The 16,702-nt window shown below is 42.5% G+C and overlaps 1 protein-coding gene across 2 annotated transcripts in view; it reads left to right on the forward strand.

The window, feature by feature from the left end:
• The window catches only part of myo1d (myosin 1D), a 200,672-nt gene that overhangs the window by 25,122 nt on the left and 158,848 nt on the right, over nucleotides 1-16,702 (forward strand). For both annotated transcript variants that reach the window (XR_011311148.1, XM_069704592.1), the window contains exons 12-16: nucleotides 9,235-9,305; nucleotides 11,088-11,162; nucleotides 11,793-11,925; nucleotides 12,521-12,687; nucleotides 15,160-15,367. Coding sequence is in view for 1 of the 2 variants with exons in the window: in XM_069704592.1 (XP_069560693.1) it covers nucleotides 9,235-9,305; nucleotides 11,088-11,162; nucleotides 11,793-11,925; nucleotides 12,521-12,687; nucleotides 15,160-15,367 (654 nt within the window). In the remaining variant the exon portion in view is untranslated. The remainder of the gene's footprint in view (nucleotides 1-9,234; nucleotides 9,306-11,087; nucleotides 11,163-11,792; nucleotides 11,926-12,520; nucleotides 12,688-15,159; nucleotides 15,368-16,702) is intronic.

Raw genomic sequence — 16,702 nt, forward strand, 5'->3', positions numbered from 1 at the left:
ATCTTGGCGTCGATAACCCCCCCCTCCCCCACTCCCCCAAGATCCTCTGGCAGAGTTGAAAAAAACGTGTGAAAAGGAGGGTCTGAACTTAGTGATCCAGCTGTTACCTCCTGGAACCAGTATTGGCATGAGTCAATATTAGCAACAGATCTTTTTCCTTTTTTTTCCGTGTACTGTCTGGTGTTCTGTTGCCAGGCAACATCAACAAGATGGACTTTTTCTCAGGAAGTAGTGTGATTTGTTGGGTGGGAGGGGGGGGGTTAGTAGATCTCCAGGGGGCCTTTTTTTTGGGGGGGGGGGTAGACAGTGAAGATTAGCATTTAGACGAACAGTTTAGAAATTTCATTTGTCCAGAGTGCATCAGAGACGAGCTTTTCTCAAAACATTTAATGCACAATCGATTATCTTCTACAATATTGTGATTTAACTGAAATAAAAACCAGCTGTTAAATTAAATGTGCTGCTAATTTCAATTGCACATTTCTGAAATGGGTCAGCTAAAATGGTGTAACCTCTCCTACTTTATAAACGCTGATAAATGCTATATAACACATCGTAATGTAGATTTAGGCAGATTTAAGACATTTTAAGTGTGTTTGTTAACATCATACATAAGTATATGAAGCCATATATTGCCAATAGGTCAGTCTGTCCAGGATGACACAACCTCGTGATTGCAATAGTTGACACTGATCATCACATAATTCATCTCTTAAGACATGCAGGGATTTGTAATTTTGAAAAATTCCCACGATTTCTCTGCAGTAAAAGCATCAATAAAAGCTCTGCTGATGGAATTATGGCACAAAACTGTCTCTATCAACAAAACTAACTCCTCATCTACAGTCAGCAAAGCTCTTTAATCTGTCATTATCAAAACAAACCACGGGAAATGTAGTCCTGTCAGAGGCGATGGAGAACGATACAGTGGACTCTTGTATTTACATACATGAGCTTGCACTTTGGTTTTGGTAGTGATATGATTTTTTTTTTTATTCTTTGAAAAAAACAACTGTAATTTTTAAAATAGACTTCCTGTAACCCACTCATGATGCAAATGAGCTGTTTGGAAGGTTCAGAACATTTCAAGGCTCTCGGTACAAAGTGCGCACGAGCTCTGCAGCCTTTAAAGACTCACCGTGGCTCTCGAGCCTCGCAGCTCACATCTCCTCCAGCCTGCATGCAGGGATAAAAGTGTGAAGGTTGGCGGAGAAAAAAAAAAGAAGTGTGAGAGAGGGAGGGGGAACTGGAAGACGAGCGCACAGGGAGAGACTGAGATTTTAAATGTGAGGGGAGGTGAGAGGTGTAAACCGAAAGGAGAGAAAGAAGCATGTGGGAAGGTTGTATGAAAAGCAGAGCTGGATGAACAATGCATGATGTTTGAGGTCACGTCTACTTCATTCATTGTTTTTGCTTTTCCACTAAGCCCTCGCTCATCCACCTGATTTCCAGCAGCTGCCGGCAGATGAGTGTTTTCAGAAAACTGTATAATTACAGCTTTTTAAAAGTGGATATTTTCTGGCTCCTTTAGTCCTCCATGAGAATAAAACGAGATGTTTTAGGCTTTACTTTGGGCTTTGGGAAACATCTTTCAACATTCTTCACCACTTTCTGACATTTAATTTTAATATTTGAGAAAATAATCCTCAATTGCAGTCCTCACATCTTTTATCTGATTGTTTTGGTTTTCCTGCTTGCAGCTCAACCGCTTTGCTTCAATCTCTCTGCTCTGAACAGCTTCATTTTCAGCAGCTTTAATAAACCCTCCGTACACACTACACTGCTGCTGAACACAAAGGAGCGTTTAGTAGCTAAAAAGTCAGATATTTCCATCAGGAGGTGGTGGAGACTGGAACACGATTAAAGAAGAGTGAATATTTCATTTGTTGTTGTTGTTGTGTTTGCAGCTTGTTTCCACTTCTCCCATATGGTACAAAAAAAAAAAAAAAAAAGTGCTACTGCAAGTTTAAAGATTTCTGTTTTCTGTAGGAAGCGATGTGCTGTGGGCTGCGTGCCACGGACCGTATAGGAAAGCCAGAAAGTACTGAAGTGTGGCACACTGCACTGCTGGTTCTGCTTATTTCTTTATGTGGCAAAATGTCAAATATTATTCTTTAATTCAAACTTGGCTAAAGCAGCAAGACATTTCTCTGCAGGTTAAAGTAAAAGCTCGCTGTGTGCTGCATTCACTGTACGTTGTTGTTTTATTTTTGCTCCTAATCATATGCTGACACATTAGTCTCTGACACAGTAGCCATCATGACAGCTTCATTTCCTGCCTCGTCCAATACGCTCTCAGTTTCATCTCCATCACGTCCCTCAGCAGCTCTCTGTTGTCTTCACTTCCTTTACTGGTCTTTATTTTAGTTTTAATTTTCCTCATGTGCCTCCACTGTTTTTTTGTTTTTTCCCCCCCTCCCCTTTCACTAGCGTCTCAGCATGAGGCATGTACAGCTGCATACTAATGCGTGTATTTGCGTATGCGGGTCCCCCCCACCTGCTGCCACATGTATGAATGCATGTCAGGGGGGGGGGGGTGCTACGTGGTAAAGCTTTCACCAGCCATGTGTTGCTGATGCTAATCACTGAGACAGGCTGGTCATTAGCTGCAGGGAGGCACAAGGTCAGCAGGAGCAGGAAGGACACGGGGAGGAGGCGTAACTGATGCTCAGCACCAGGACAGTTTGACGGGCGGTTCAGCCCCCCCGCCCCCCCACCACCCCCGCCCCCGACAGTTGCCACTCAGTGCACCGTACATGAAACGCAAAAAAAAAAAAAAAAAAAAAAATCCATCTCCTCATCTGACGCCTGCATTTGGCTGCTGCTGGACCCACCGTGAGGTCCTGACGGGTCCGGAGAAAGTCAGATGCTGCTCGTCGGGAGGTCTGGCTCCGGCCCTCATGGACGGGCTTCTCTAGTCCAGGGGCCACAGAGCAGGAGGACGCAGGTGGCGAACAGGGTCGGTGGACAAGTGATCGCAGGAGGTGCCGGAGGGCAGAAGGTGACAGGGAGGTTCAGATTTATGACTTTTTTTTTTCTTTCTTCTCTGCAGTGTGACAAGAAAACGTGATTGTTGTGAACGGTTTGGTCTCCAAGAATCAGATCCAACCAACTCATTTAGTTTTTGTCTGATGTGTCAGAGGCTGTTTGAGGCCTTTTGTGAAGATTTCCACTCAGTTTTCGGGCTCATAAATTGCCGGTTACATTAAACAACGCTCTTATAAATGCTGTGAAGAACTTATGCTGGAAAAATGTATAAGATAGTGGAACATTCATGTTGTATTTAAGGGTCAATTTACTTTCAATGAACAGATTGGTAGTAGAATGCAACAGTGACATGTTTCATTTGTGTAAAAGTTGAGAACTCGGTAGATAAAATGACCAATTTTATTCCAATAATTGAATTACCTGTCAAATGAAGTTATTTTTCCACAATCTGCTTTTGCTCCTGGTTTTCTGACTCTTGCCCGAGCACCGCATCGCTCGTACTCTTTACGTTAGTCTGTCCAGTTATGTGAATGGCGCTGAGGCCTTTTGAAGTTTTGGCTTCGGGGGGGGGGACATCCTCCACTTCAGTTTCTATAGTTACGTCGGTGATATTTTGCAGGAAACCTTTCTCCTCAAACCAATGTTGACAGATGTCCCGGTAATAAAAGCTAAAGGTGAAAGCGTCTTCTCTCCTCTTCCTGTCGCTGTAACACCGGCAGGTTATCCAACATGTTCCTGAGACAGTCAGTCTGCTGTTCCTGTTGTTTTCTCTCTCTCTCTGTCTGTCGCGTTCTCACCTCAGCTTCAGCTCCCCCCTTTGTTCACAGTTTTCCTGTCTGGTTATTTTCCCCAGCTGCCTCTAATTTATATCCTCCTCTCTCTCCCCTTTCCTGTTCTCTTCTTTGTTTGTCCCATTTATTGTGTTTATTAAAAACTGAAAACTTGCATCCCTTCAACTTTACAACCAGTTACAGAGTTTCAGCTGCTGCCTGAAGCGTCTTTCTGACTCATCCATCTGTTGATTCGTGTTTCGGGGCTATCTGTAATTTCTACTATCCTCTCAAATCAGGCGAAATAAAGGCGAAAATAGCTGCAGATGGTTAAATTATTATGCTGCTATTACATCTAAACAACTATTTACACCTAAAAAGATTCCTTTTGTTGACTTGGAGTCTTTCAAATAAAATGATACGCTACGGTAGGATACGTTGGGTTATGTTACGATATGTTATTACATTACGATACGTTGGGTTATGTTCTGTTGTCTCCAGCTCACGTTGCTGTAAAGTCGGATAAAACTGAGCACGATCACCTTTAATTTAAGGAAATGAACTGCAGCATTTTCCACTTTCCCTTTTCCTGTTGTCGTCGGAGTCTGTAGCGCGTTTACTGCACGTATTACTGGTAATGTTGTAACCTTCGTTGGTCCTGGAAAACCTCTCTGAATTCAACTCTTTTTTAAAAATGTGTATTTTATGCACAGACCCTGAAGTGTTGCACCTGAAGCCTCTCAGCATAATCACTGGTTTCCTGCCTGAATTAGCATCTTTAAGCAGGGTTAAGTGTATTTTGCTCTCTAGTTATTTTTAAAGCAGAGCAGTGTCATATTTTTTGTGACTTTAGCAGGCGGTGTTGTTGTCATTTTCAATCTCCCTCTTTAAACCTAAAACTACCACTGACTTATCTCCATGACAACAAAAACACTGAACATTTAGAATAGAAAATTTGAGCAAAAGACTACATTTACTTTATATTTGAAAATGTTTCATTACATTAATTCTTTTGTACATGATTAGGAGAAAAATACACATTAATTAAAATGATGAGTAGGAACTCAACTTGTTGGAACTTTCTCTTCCAAAAAAATGTGCTCGAATGCTGTCAGAAACAACTGTAAAAACAAATTAGACTGCAGCTTATTAGCATGTTATTAATCACGTATTTGTCTTTAAAATATGCAAAAATATGGAAATATTTCATCATAGTTTTATAGCTAAAAAAATTATACCACCAAAGTTCAAAGACATTCAGTTTGCTATGATATAAACAAAAAAAAAGCTGCTTAACTGCAAATGTTTGACATTTCTTGCTCATAAGTGATTAAAACAATTAATTATCGAAAGTAGCAATTAAATAATAAACAACTGCCAGTGAGTCTTGGATCAGTTATTCAGGCTGCAGATTATATCATTTCTGAAAATATTAATGAGAATAATTGCTGAAATATCATTAGGCCTGATAATTATGGAATCTATTCCTGATGTTAATTATCTCTTCTAAAATTAAATTGTCCAATTGCACACACACACACACACACACACACACACACACACACACACACACACACACACACACACACACACACACACACACACACACACACACGCATGCACACTGCAACAACCTCGGTCTTCACGTTAGGCTGAATCCCAAACACAGAGGATGTGCTAATAATAAATCTGCCAAGATTTGTGTTTAGTTTATGTGTGTGTGTGTGTGTGTGTGTGTGTGCGTGTGCGTGTGCGTGTGATAGGGTGTGACTGATTGTGATGGATGAGGGGCAGTGTGGCTTCCAGCAGATGCAGGCTGTCTGTCTGACAGAGCATCTGTTTGTCTGTCTGCTCCGTGTTGTTGTTGTGTGTGTTTGTTTCCTGCCGGTGTGTATTTACGCCCTGAATTTATTTTTATTTTTTTCTTCTTCCCCCCCCATTTCCAAACAGATTATCTGTGAGACTTGAGACAATCAGAAGAATTTGTTTTTGCTGCATCCGAACAGGCTTAAAATTAAGATGTAGATCACTGATATCTTTTTTTTTTTTTTTTTTTTTTTTGGGCATAATGTAGAGGCATCCGGGGTGGGGGAGGGGGGCACACACAATAACACAGTGTGGTGCTGCTGTGTGCTTAAAATGAGCTTCTTTAATACTGTTTTCTTTCCTTTGTTTGCCGAGCACATCACTGTTGGTGTTGAAAACTTCACAGAGCGTTGTTGGAAGCACTTCAGTGCTCCAGCGGATGTCTGAAGTGTCAGGGAGGTAAATACTTCTGTGATTTCCGGGAGGAAATTTCACATTTAGAGATTTACTGCGGGGCCCCTTTGAGGTTTTTTGATTCGGGATTTGGACCCGATTCAAGGCTGACTGATTCATTGAGCTCTCTGATGCAAATCTTCCTGCGTCTGTGAGGTTGTTACTGTTTGCAATATTTCCTCTCATATGGGACTGTTCCTTCTCCCTTTTGTCTGTCTGTCTGTCTGTGTGTGTGTGTGTGTGTGTGTGTGTGTGTGTGTGTGTGTGTGTGTGTGTGTGTGTGTGTGTGTGTGTGTGTGTGTGTGTGTAAGGAGGGATGGGGGATCGAGTCTGAGAGCACTGAGCCCTCGGATGAGTCATTCAACGTCTTCATAAAGTAAAGGAACATACTGTATTGGCTCGGCTTGACAGAAATAGCATCGAGGCAGAAGTCAATTTGTCTGTAAAAGTTTCATCTACTGCCGGTGTTTTTCTCTCTCTTGTTTACTTTCCGCCTTGCTGCCTGGTTTGGATGCAGGACTGAAGGGCACTTAGATGTGAAGACCCTAATGTTACACCTGGATGTGATTTCTGAGCACCTCGTTCAAAAGGCTGCACTCCTCTGATGTCAGACTTTTGGAGCCCGGTTGCAGAGATTTGCGCCGATTCAGCCACAAGAGCGTCGGTGGCTGATGAGATCGGACTCGCTGTCGGGTTCTTCCACACTAAACAGAAGAAAGAAATAAAAACATAAATGGTTTTCTCAATGTACGCAGTGCGTTTGTCCCGCCTCTCCTCCACTGTGATTGGACGGCTGGGTAGAAAATGACAGTGATGAGCGCAGTGCTTCAGCAAAGTTGAACATTTTTCAACTCTTGGTTGCCAGAAAGAAACGCAGAACATTCAACGTTTGTAAAAAAAAAAAACACGGCGCCAACATCAATAACTATTTAAAAATGACGTTTTGCTCAGGGAAGAACACTTTGGTGGACACGTTGGCAGGTTTCTGTGATTGGTTCAAATTAAAGCGATGTCCACGCCCAGTAGGATGGAACCACCGTGAACGGATCCCTGGAGCGTACCCGGACCTAATTTACAGGCAGGGACTTTATGTCTGGCTGCACATTATATCTCACAGTCGAGAGGCCAAAACAAGTTCATATTTGGGCACATTTTCTTATAAATCCATGACAGAATGGCTATGAATTAATGAATCAGTTATCAGAACCCGTTGATTTACTAACTCGTCTCTGCATCTCTACTCTTTATGCTGGAGAAGTCGAACTACTCCTTAACTGGAACAAAGAGCCGTTTAAAAAGGCCAGAGCGAAGTTTACAGAGGTGTCCGCACACTTTTGTCCTCGTTGTGTATCCGTCAGCGCTTTAGTTGTGGATCTGTATTACTGTTCAGACGACCTGTCGCATGGGGAGTTTTTTATTTCTCCCTCCTTGTTATCCGTGGCTTTAATCTCGCTGCTTCCTAGACCTCCGGCCTCCTGCTTTTACATGCTAATCGCTCCGCTCTCCACTTTTTGTCTCTCTCTTGATCTCTGATGTCAGCGTTATACTTTTTCCCAGCGACTCGCCCGCTCCGACACACTCGTACGCCGTTTTATGGATGAAACGAGACGCGTCGCATCAGCAGCTGTTCGAAGGCAGACCTCTCTGCGTTTTCATTCACACTTCCTGCCTCCCTGCTCTCCTGCTAACTGACCTACATACAAGCATCAGCCTCACACACACTTTTTTTTTTTTTTTGCTGGCGCTGTCTCTTGCCATCACACCACATTTATTCCTGTCCCTCTTCCTCTTGCTCAGTCGTCGTCTCACCGTCCCTCTCTCGTTCCTCTCCGCTCTTTCTCTGTACGACTTGATCAAACCCGACAGTCTTGGTGTTTTCCGCTGCGATGCGTCTACGATTGCAGCGAACAGTTCAGCGAATCGTTCCGAGCGCTCGGTTTAACCTTCACGGTTTCGCTTGTATGGAGTTAAAAGGATTACAGAAGAGTAAAAAATAAATAAATAAATAAATGACATCTGCAATTGTTGGGGAGGTTAAAACAAAAAACAAACAAGATGATTTGACACACGAGACGGTGTAACATTTCCTCTGTAATTCCTATTTTTTTAACTGACAGCTTTTCTGTCTTTTTCACAGCTGGATATTATTTGTAGGGATTTTAAACACGGATGAGAGAACGGTGGCCGTGAGTTACTTGCAGCGCTCGTGTCAAACCGTGTCTGTTCCTTAATTGAGTTCACGAGGTCTCTTTGTTCCGTCCAAAACTTTTCCGTTTCAATCTGCTGGCAGTTTGTAACCGCCGTGACCAGCTTGACTTTGCTACGAGCTGATTGGCTGTTGAAAGAGATGACGCGCCTCTCATTCTGAAACTTGAAGACGACACCGTTAGCCGGTTTGAGTCGTGCTAAAACGGGTCAGTTCACACTGCTGCATCTTTTTCTGCAGCGAAATCTTTGGTCTGAATTTATCTTTTAGTTACTTTGATTCAAAAGTTTCACCTGGTCGCGATTATTAGAGCCAAAAACAATCATCTTAATCAACGCAGGTTGTTTCTGATATCCATCATTTTCCACCGTACGGGGTTTCGACTGGCGCTATTTCAATGACATCATCACGTTACACCCTCTTCTTCGGTGGTTTGATGACACATTAGGAGGAGAATTAGCGCCACCGACTGTTCAACTCGAGGCGCTTAACTTGTAATTTTTGACTGACCGCATTTCAACGAGCATCTCTGGACATTAAGATGTCGTGGATGTCGTTGCAAATCCAAACACCACCGACAGTAAATTTCTCTTCTTCTTCTTCTGATGACATTTTCCACGAATGGTATAAAACAAGCAGAAAAGGACAATCATGTTATTAAATGCACTTATTTGTATGACAATTTATTGTAAACTAAAATGTCATGATCATCTGCCTTCAGCACGCCACCACCTCTAACGTTAGCCCTGTCCATGGAAGAGACGTCATCACAGTTAATACGGCGTATTCACATGCAGTGTCATTTTAATGGTTTTGCATTCAGAGGGCTTTGAACTGCTGATGAAGACCTGTGAGCTCATACAGTTTGGGTAATGGTCTGTACAGTAATAGCGACTGATGTAACTCGCAGAAATGGCGAACGTCCTTTCGGTTGCCTGAAGGCTTCTCTCTTCGCTCCGAGAGGCTCTGCAGCGTCGTCGCTGACTCGCTGCTCTCTCCGTCTCTCTGCAGCTCTCACCGACCGACAAGAGTTTGGAGTTTGACAGAGACTTTCGCATCAGGCACTACGCAGGAGATGTGGTGTAAGTATCTTAAAGTTTGATTTATTCAGGGAAAGCTTTTACCGATGATTCATCCTCTTTTCCAGATTTGTTCAGTTTTACATATTCATGCCTGCGAGCTGCCGACTGAAGCCGCCGTCTCGTACTCGGGGCCACGTCAGGATCTTAAAAGAAACTTGTTTGTTTTTCATGGTGATGTGGGAGCAACACTCATAAACACTTTATAATTACATTTTAATCACATATTCTTATCGTAACTCCTTAGTTTATTTAAATACTGTATATTTAAATATTTGCCACAATACGTTTACTTTATTTGCTGGGATGCAGAATTCCTTTGATACTTTACTGTATTTATTGTGTTCTTTATTATTTATGTAATTTTTATGCAACATCTATAAGACCAATATCCGTCACATCAGTCAAGAGCACAGGACATGATTTATTTACAGCAATGTCTTCGAAAACACACTTTCTCGTGGATTTTTACGTACATAAAGAGAAACTTGACACGCAATCAAAACTTTGTTTACAAGGAATATTTTCACATCTTAGAGCCTGAGAGAAATGATGCAGTCTCAACTCATCAAAATAAAATACTCCGTTTTAATCCGGTGTACTGCAACATTTACACTGTCTGCATTTTTAATCCTGCCAAACAAAATTGAAGGAAAAAGGCCGTCTTTGCCTGAATACAAGAAATCCGATGACCCTAAATGACTTCCTTTGATCATTTCATGTTGAATCAAGCGGCAACTTCTGGGGCTGAAAAATTAAGCCAACAAGGAATTGCCAAAAAACGGCAGTTCCTCGAGTGGCCACTTTAGGCTTTCTCAAAAAGCTATGCATTTTGCATTTAGAATTTTGATATATATATATATATATAACTATAAATAGAATTGTTTTAAGGCTAAAAGTTATGCTTAATTAAGGGCGGGGCTTCCTTGAGTGACAGGTGGGTGTGACAGTTGGCTGCAGGTTTCAGCAACCATTTTAATGGTCGGATTTTATGCATACAGAATCTTCCAATAAACTTCCCAGACTGCAGGACATTTTTACTGAGAATGGACGCTAATTTAAGCAGCGCGTTCTGCTACAACGAGTGCACACGTGTTAAACCAGACACACACAAAAAAGTCCATTGTAGTCTGTAGTCACGTAAAAACAAAAGACCTGTTTGTAACATCTAATAATTTACTCCTACTTTACACACACACACACACACACACACACACACACACACACACACACACACACACACACACACACACACACACACACACACACACACACACTGGTGCACAGACCCAAACATTTAAATGACATCTTAATTGCAAGGCGTCCCCCTCAGAAATGACAGGACCACTTCCCGGTTCCCAAAGCACTTGGACGACATTCAAATGAATAAATCACATGCGCTAAACCTCCCAAAAGTGCTCTCAGGGAGCCGCGGTGAGCCCATTTGTGAGGGGCTAAGTGTCCGCCGCCCAGGGGACGACTCAGGCGGAGGAGCAAGGCCCGACCGTCGGCTTTGATTGATTCCCGAGCCACTCAGACCAGCAGCTTCATCGCTAACGGAGTACATTAATTTACAGTGTGGATTAACACGGCAACACTCTGAAAAGGATTCATTCATATTTACATGAAACTGTTTTCAGGATGATTCGGATTCAGGAAAATGTCGCAGTAATTATGTAATTATATCGTTTAGGACGGTGGGCAGGACGCTCGGTACGAACAAGACAAAAGTTTGTGTGTGTAGCGTGGCCGCTCATACATTCACCTGCCTCTCCCTCTTCACAGGTACTCAGTGGTGGGTTTCATTGATAAGAACAAAGACACTCTGTTCCAGGATTTCAAGAGACTCCTGTACAACAGGTGAGACACACACACACACACACACACACACACACACACACACACACACACACACACACACACACACACTGAGCACTACACACAGTCCCAATCACCTCCACACACTCTTCAAAGTATTCCTTGCTGCGCTTTGATTACAACCCCTCTAACAATAATAGCAGAGGAGTAGTGCACCAAATCCTCCTCGTCCCCCTCCCCCTCCCCCTCCCCCTACCCCTCCCTCTCCTCCTCCTCGTCCTCCAATCCTCTGGAGCTTTTCTTCTGATGAAGATACATGCGAGATCTAGTAATTGTTGCACAGTTTAAAACCGTGATTTTTAACACGGCTGTTTTTTTTCTCTGAGATTTGTTTACGTCATGCAGACGCACCGAGACGCTCATGCAATACAGGCGATCCGTTACGCAACGGTTTTACACGTCTCTGATCTTTTAAGATACGCAACCGGCAGGCCGACAACAAAGCAAAGGAAGAAGTAAACAATGCAGGAGATGGCTAACTTCTGGTTTAGCCTTTGTTAACTTCAATGGGGGGGAAGAAGAAAAAAGTTCTGCATTTGAATTCAGTTTTTTTTTTTTTTTTGTAACATAACTTAAAAATAACTTTTCATGTTTTTCTTTTTCTGTGTTCAGTTCCAACTCTGTTCTGAAGGCGATGTGGCCCGAAGGCAAACTGAGCATCACCGAGGTCACCAAACGGCCGCTGACAGCCGCAACTCTCTTCAAAAACTCCATGATCTCGCTGGTGGAGAACCTCGCCTGCAAGGTGACGAGTCACCATTAATAAACCATCTCAGAAGTGTTACATCCAATTTTCATACTGAGGCTGCGGATTAAAGCCCACATCGTTCCATCGCTACACTCGTGTTCCTGGAAACTGAATATGAAAAATTCAGACTGCATGATGTTAAATTACATTAAGTTCAAAGTTGCGTGCTTGTGTTTATCTTGGCAACAAATATCTTTATTAGAGGACTTATTGATCACTGATATAGTGTTGCAAAATTAGTATTAGCCTTACCATATGTGTTACTCAAAACCACATAAGATAAAAGGCCAGACTTAAATTTACTGTGTAAAAGAAAAAAGGTTTCTAACTCTGATGCAGCTCGTAGTATCAGAAATAAGTATTTGTGAGGAAGTAGTGCGTCGATCTGCAAGTCAGGTGCAAAGAAATGACTGCAACTAATGACTATTCTCTCTGTTAATTGATTGTTCTGTTGACAGTTTACTTGTTTTAATTATAATAATAATTAAAAAAATGACCAAAACAATTGATTTATCAGTCTGTTATCAGAGCAGCACCGAATACAGATCAACCGCTCACACGGTCGTCGTTGTCCCTCTGTCGCCCTCTACAGGAGCCCTACTACGTTCGCTGCATCAAGCCCAACGACGTCAAGTCGCCTCTGCTGTTCGAGCAGGAGCGCTGCCGCCACCAGGTGGAGTACCTCGGGCTGCTGGAGAACGTCCGAGTGCGTCGTGCCGGCTTCGCCTACAGACAGACGTATCCTCGCTTCCTGCAGAGGTACCACACCAGGACGACCATCACACGGCCACGTGATAGTACTTATAATTATATCTTGGTCACCTTAAATGTTTTTATTTGTTCATTTATAGATCGACGTGCCGATCATTTTTCTAATGGTTTCGTTTTGTCTGTAAAATATAAAATAATAGTAAAAAAAAAGTGGCAGTTATAAAACACCGCAAACAACATATCAAATAGAAGTTACAAAGATTTGATGGGGATCAGAGCAACAAGACAACAAACACCAATACAAGATAAAAACATACGTTTGAACGGGGAAGTCTTTAACTGACTTTTAAAAGAATTTGCACAATCAGCAGACCTTATAGTAAAAAAATATGTTGACTCAGTCGTTTATTTACCCCCAGAGGGGCTCAGTTCGAAGGCTATAAACATCGCCCTCTAACAATGTCACTTGTGAACGCGGCCTTAGAACAACAACACACCGACTCATTCAATAAAAATGAGCTGCTCCTGATTTAATTGCACCAATACGAGTTGTTTTTTTTCTTTTCATTTTTTTGGACAGTAATTTATTTGGTTGAGTGGATTATTCCTGACCAAAAATTACCATAATTATAATTTGTAATTTGATATATCGTCACATCACGTTAGATTTTGAACTGCTGACTCGGCGGTTTGGTTGACTGAAGGTCAGCAGAGCGGTGTTGATATTTGAATATGAAATCTTTGTTCACCGGACCGGCTTTAAAATGCTGGTAGAATAAGTGACTGAATAAAGCTTTTTTTTTTTTTAGCTCCACATGTCAGAACTGAACCCCTGAAGCTGTGCAGTGTTCATCCCTGAACGATGACTCAGCAAGTCCTGACTGTGGGGTGCAGATTTGTGTTGTGTAACCTCATCGTCTTCCATCTGATCTAATCTCGCAGCTAATCAGACGCATGTCCAGCAGCTATTACAAAATAAACTGGGGTTTTTTAATAGTTACGTCATTTTCCCACAAGCAGAATATTTCGTCTGATTTAAAAACTGCCTAAAAAAAAAACCCACACAGATTTGATTTTAATTACTAGAGAAGGATGTTGATAAAAAATATCTTAATATGCTGAACGGTTCCCACTGTTTTAATGTAGCATAGTAGCAAACAAACACAAGTCAGTGACCTGTGTTCATAGCTGATGTTTTATTCATGCTCAAATATCTGACATTACAAACCTGTTTACAACCTAAGTAGCACGAATTGGTTTGCAAGCGGAGTCGCATTAATGCACCTCTCAGGCTGATACCAACGCTGGAATTCAAAAAGGAGGAAAATCTATGTTGAATCAATGTAAATACATAATATATAAATGATTAGCCTGACATTTGTCATATTTGACCTCGGTTAAAGATCAACAGGTCAAACAGTAAACATCATTTTGGTCAACAAGCCAAATATCACTACAGTCTCATACACACCATCTCACAATCTCACACTCATACATGTGATATTAACTAACACTTGTGAATCGTACACACACTCTAGCTGCCCTGTCCTTAATCCTGCAGCTGTCACATTCACCCACTGCCCTCGTAGAAACTGTGGAGGACGGAGGATTAGGTAATGAAACTTTTGCATAACATGCTAACAAGTCCTCCGGTTACCCCCCACCCCCTACCCCACACACACACACACACACACACACACACACACACACACACACACACACACACACACACACACACACACACACACACACACACACACACACACACACACAGATGGACTTACATCACCATCTTGCCACTGGGTCGGTGGTGAAATGACCCAATACACAGGAATCTGTGGATCTCAGCCTCTTGAGCTCCCAACCATTCATAAAAACCTGTGTACAATAATAAATGATAGATATTAAATTATTTTTTACAAATCCTTCAAAAATAAAGTTGACATAATTTTTTTTTAAAGCCCTTAAAAGCTTTGTTTTATAAGTTCTCACTCTTCAAACAAACGATGCCACTGAACAGACACTTAAGAGCATAATTTGACCGCTTACCCTCCTGCGCTGGGGTGTCGGTGCACTGTCGCATAATTAATCCCCCTTTTCATGAATTACATGATATGATTTCCATGGCAACATGCCAGAAGAAAAGTTGCACCGTTTCTTTGTAATTAAGATCTGAACAGTGCAATAAAATGAACCACGGCCTCAAATATAATATGATCTGAAGATATAGTATGATAGTCAGGCAAAAGAATTAAATCAGAGCAAAGGCTGCCCTACCTTAAAAAAAAATGTAAAAGTCAAGTTGGTAAGTTGAACTATTTCAGCATCGCAAAGTGAATTCAAGTCGACTTAATTAAAACCAGACACAGAAACCTATCGCGGGACACGAAGAGCCATAATTTAAGTATATTTGTGGCGACGATCTTATTTAATTCCACCTGGCGGCAGTCCGGATTTTAAATATTTTGAAATAAATAAATGAGATTAATTGAAGTCCCCGTTGCTTGGTGCGTCCTCCAGGTACAAGATGATCTCGGAGTTCACGTGGCCGAACCACGACTTGCCGTCGGACAAGGATGCGGTGAAGAGGCTCATGCAGGGTTGCGGGTTTGACCACGACGTGGCCTACGGCAAAACCAAGGTGTTCATCCGCACGCCGCGGACCCTCTTCAGCCTGGAGGAGCAGCGAGTGGAGATGGTGCAGAGGATCGTCCTCTTCCTGCAGAAGGTGAGAAACCGAAGCGTTATAACTGCGAAGCCGTGAGAAATTCGGAAATTTGAGACTTTGCACTACCTGATAGAAACGGAAAAGCTATTTAAATATTGTTTAATCTTCATTTTTCCTTTCCTTCAATTTCATTTTCATTGAATTTGAACCAGCGAACTGAATCGCTTTTATAGTGTGTGATGGTAATGAAAGAGTTCCTTTCACCCGTCCTTGTAAATACCTCCGATGAGCTGTCGTCGACCACTATTATCTGATTACAACCTTCACACGAGATCTTTGGGGTCACGTGGAAAATTCACCAACCCTTTGTTCTGCATATGAATAACCTCCGAGACGAGAAAAATTCAGTTATATGAGCGTTGAGATATTTTGAGATCTGATATAATCCTGTATTCTTAGCGTGATTCTCCATCTCAGAGTGAATGTCTCTCTGCCTCCCCTCTGTCTCCCTCGGCCTGAGTTTTCAGCCACACAGCTTTTATAAGGTGATGAAATGAGCAGATCTCTGATTTATAGTTTTCAGATGTTTTAAGATGGAACAGAGCTGCTGTTATACTGCAGATTTATTTCTCACAGTCGCCTACATATAGATATTTTTGAGCTCATGAATTTAACCACTCTGACTTCACCATCGATGGACTTTCATCAGTGAGTTTGGTTCGGGATAACATCGCTTTCCGTGTTTTGCTCTGAGAGATTTAAACATGTGGCCAGAAGGGACGACAGAATATATTTGTGTTATTGATCTGGAAGCAGTACATCAATTTTCCCGTTTGAATATTGATCGCCGTGTGAGTCTGTTTATCTCGTCATGCATCGGTCCTTCAGGGCAGGAACGGCAGCATCCGGGTGTGATTATATTGCGCTCGCTGACAAGTGTCGACTCAGCATGCGGAAAAAAAGAACTCATTCTCCATCCTGTTAGACTCACAGATTCCTCCACACCATGTTGCTCTCGCGTCGTCCTTTCTCAAGGACTATCTCCGATCTCCCCGACATGAAAGGGTTATCCGAGCCAAATTAACTTCTCTGGTGGATTGATTGCTTGACCTCCGTATTGATCCGCGTGACCCCGTGCGGGCTTGTTCCCGCAGACGCTCCAGACGGGGTGTTCCTCCCACCTCTCCCTGAGGAGGGTCCTATCTTGTATCTCGCAGCATGAGCTGGGTTTGACAGTGAAGGGGAGGGGGGGGGGGGGCCCGGAGGAATTTCAGCTTCTTTTTTTTTTTTTCCCCCCCAACAAAACAAACATGACGGCGTGGCCGCGGTGTCAGAGGAGGGGAGTCTAATTTGGCCCCCGTGTCAGTGCTTCATGCTCACTCATGCGACGCGCAC

Source organism: Brachyistius frenatus, unplaced genomic scaffold (assembly GCF_029030835.1).
Source record: "Brachyistius frenatus isolate BFR_SWC_R1_liver_20210118 unplaced genomic scaffold, ASM2903083v1 Contig_51, whole genome shotgun sequence".
NCBI lineage: Eukaryota > Metazoa > Chordata > Actinopteri > Embiotocidae > Brachyistius > Brachyistius frenatus.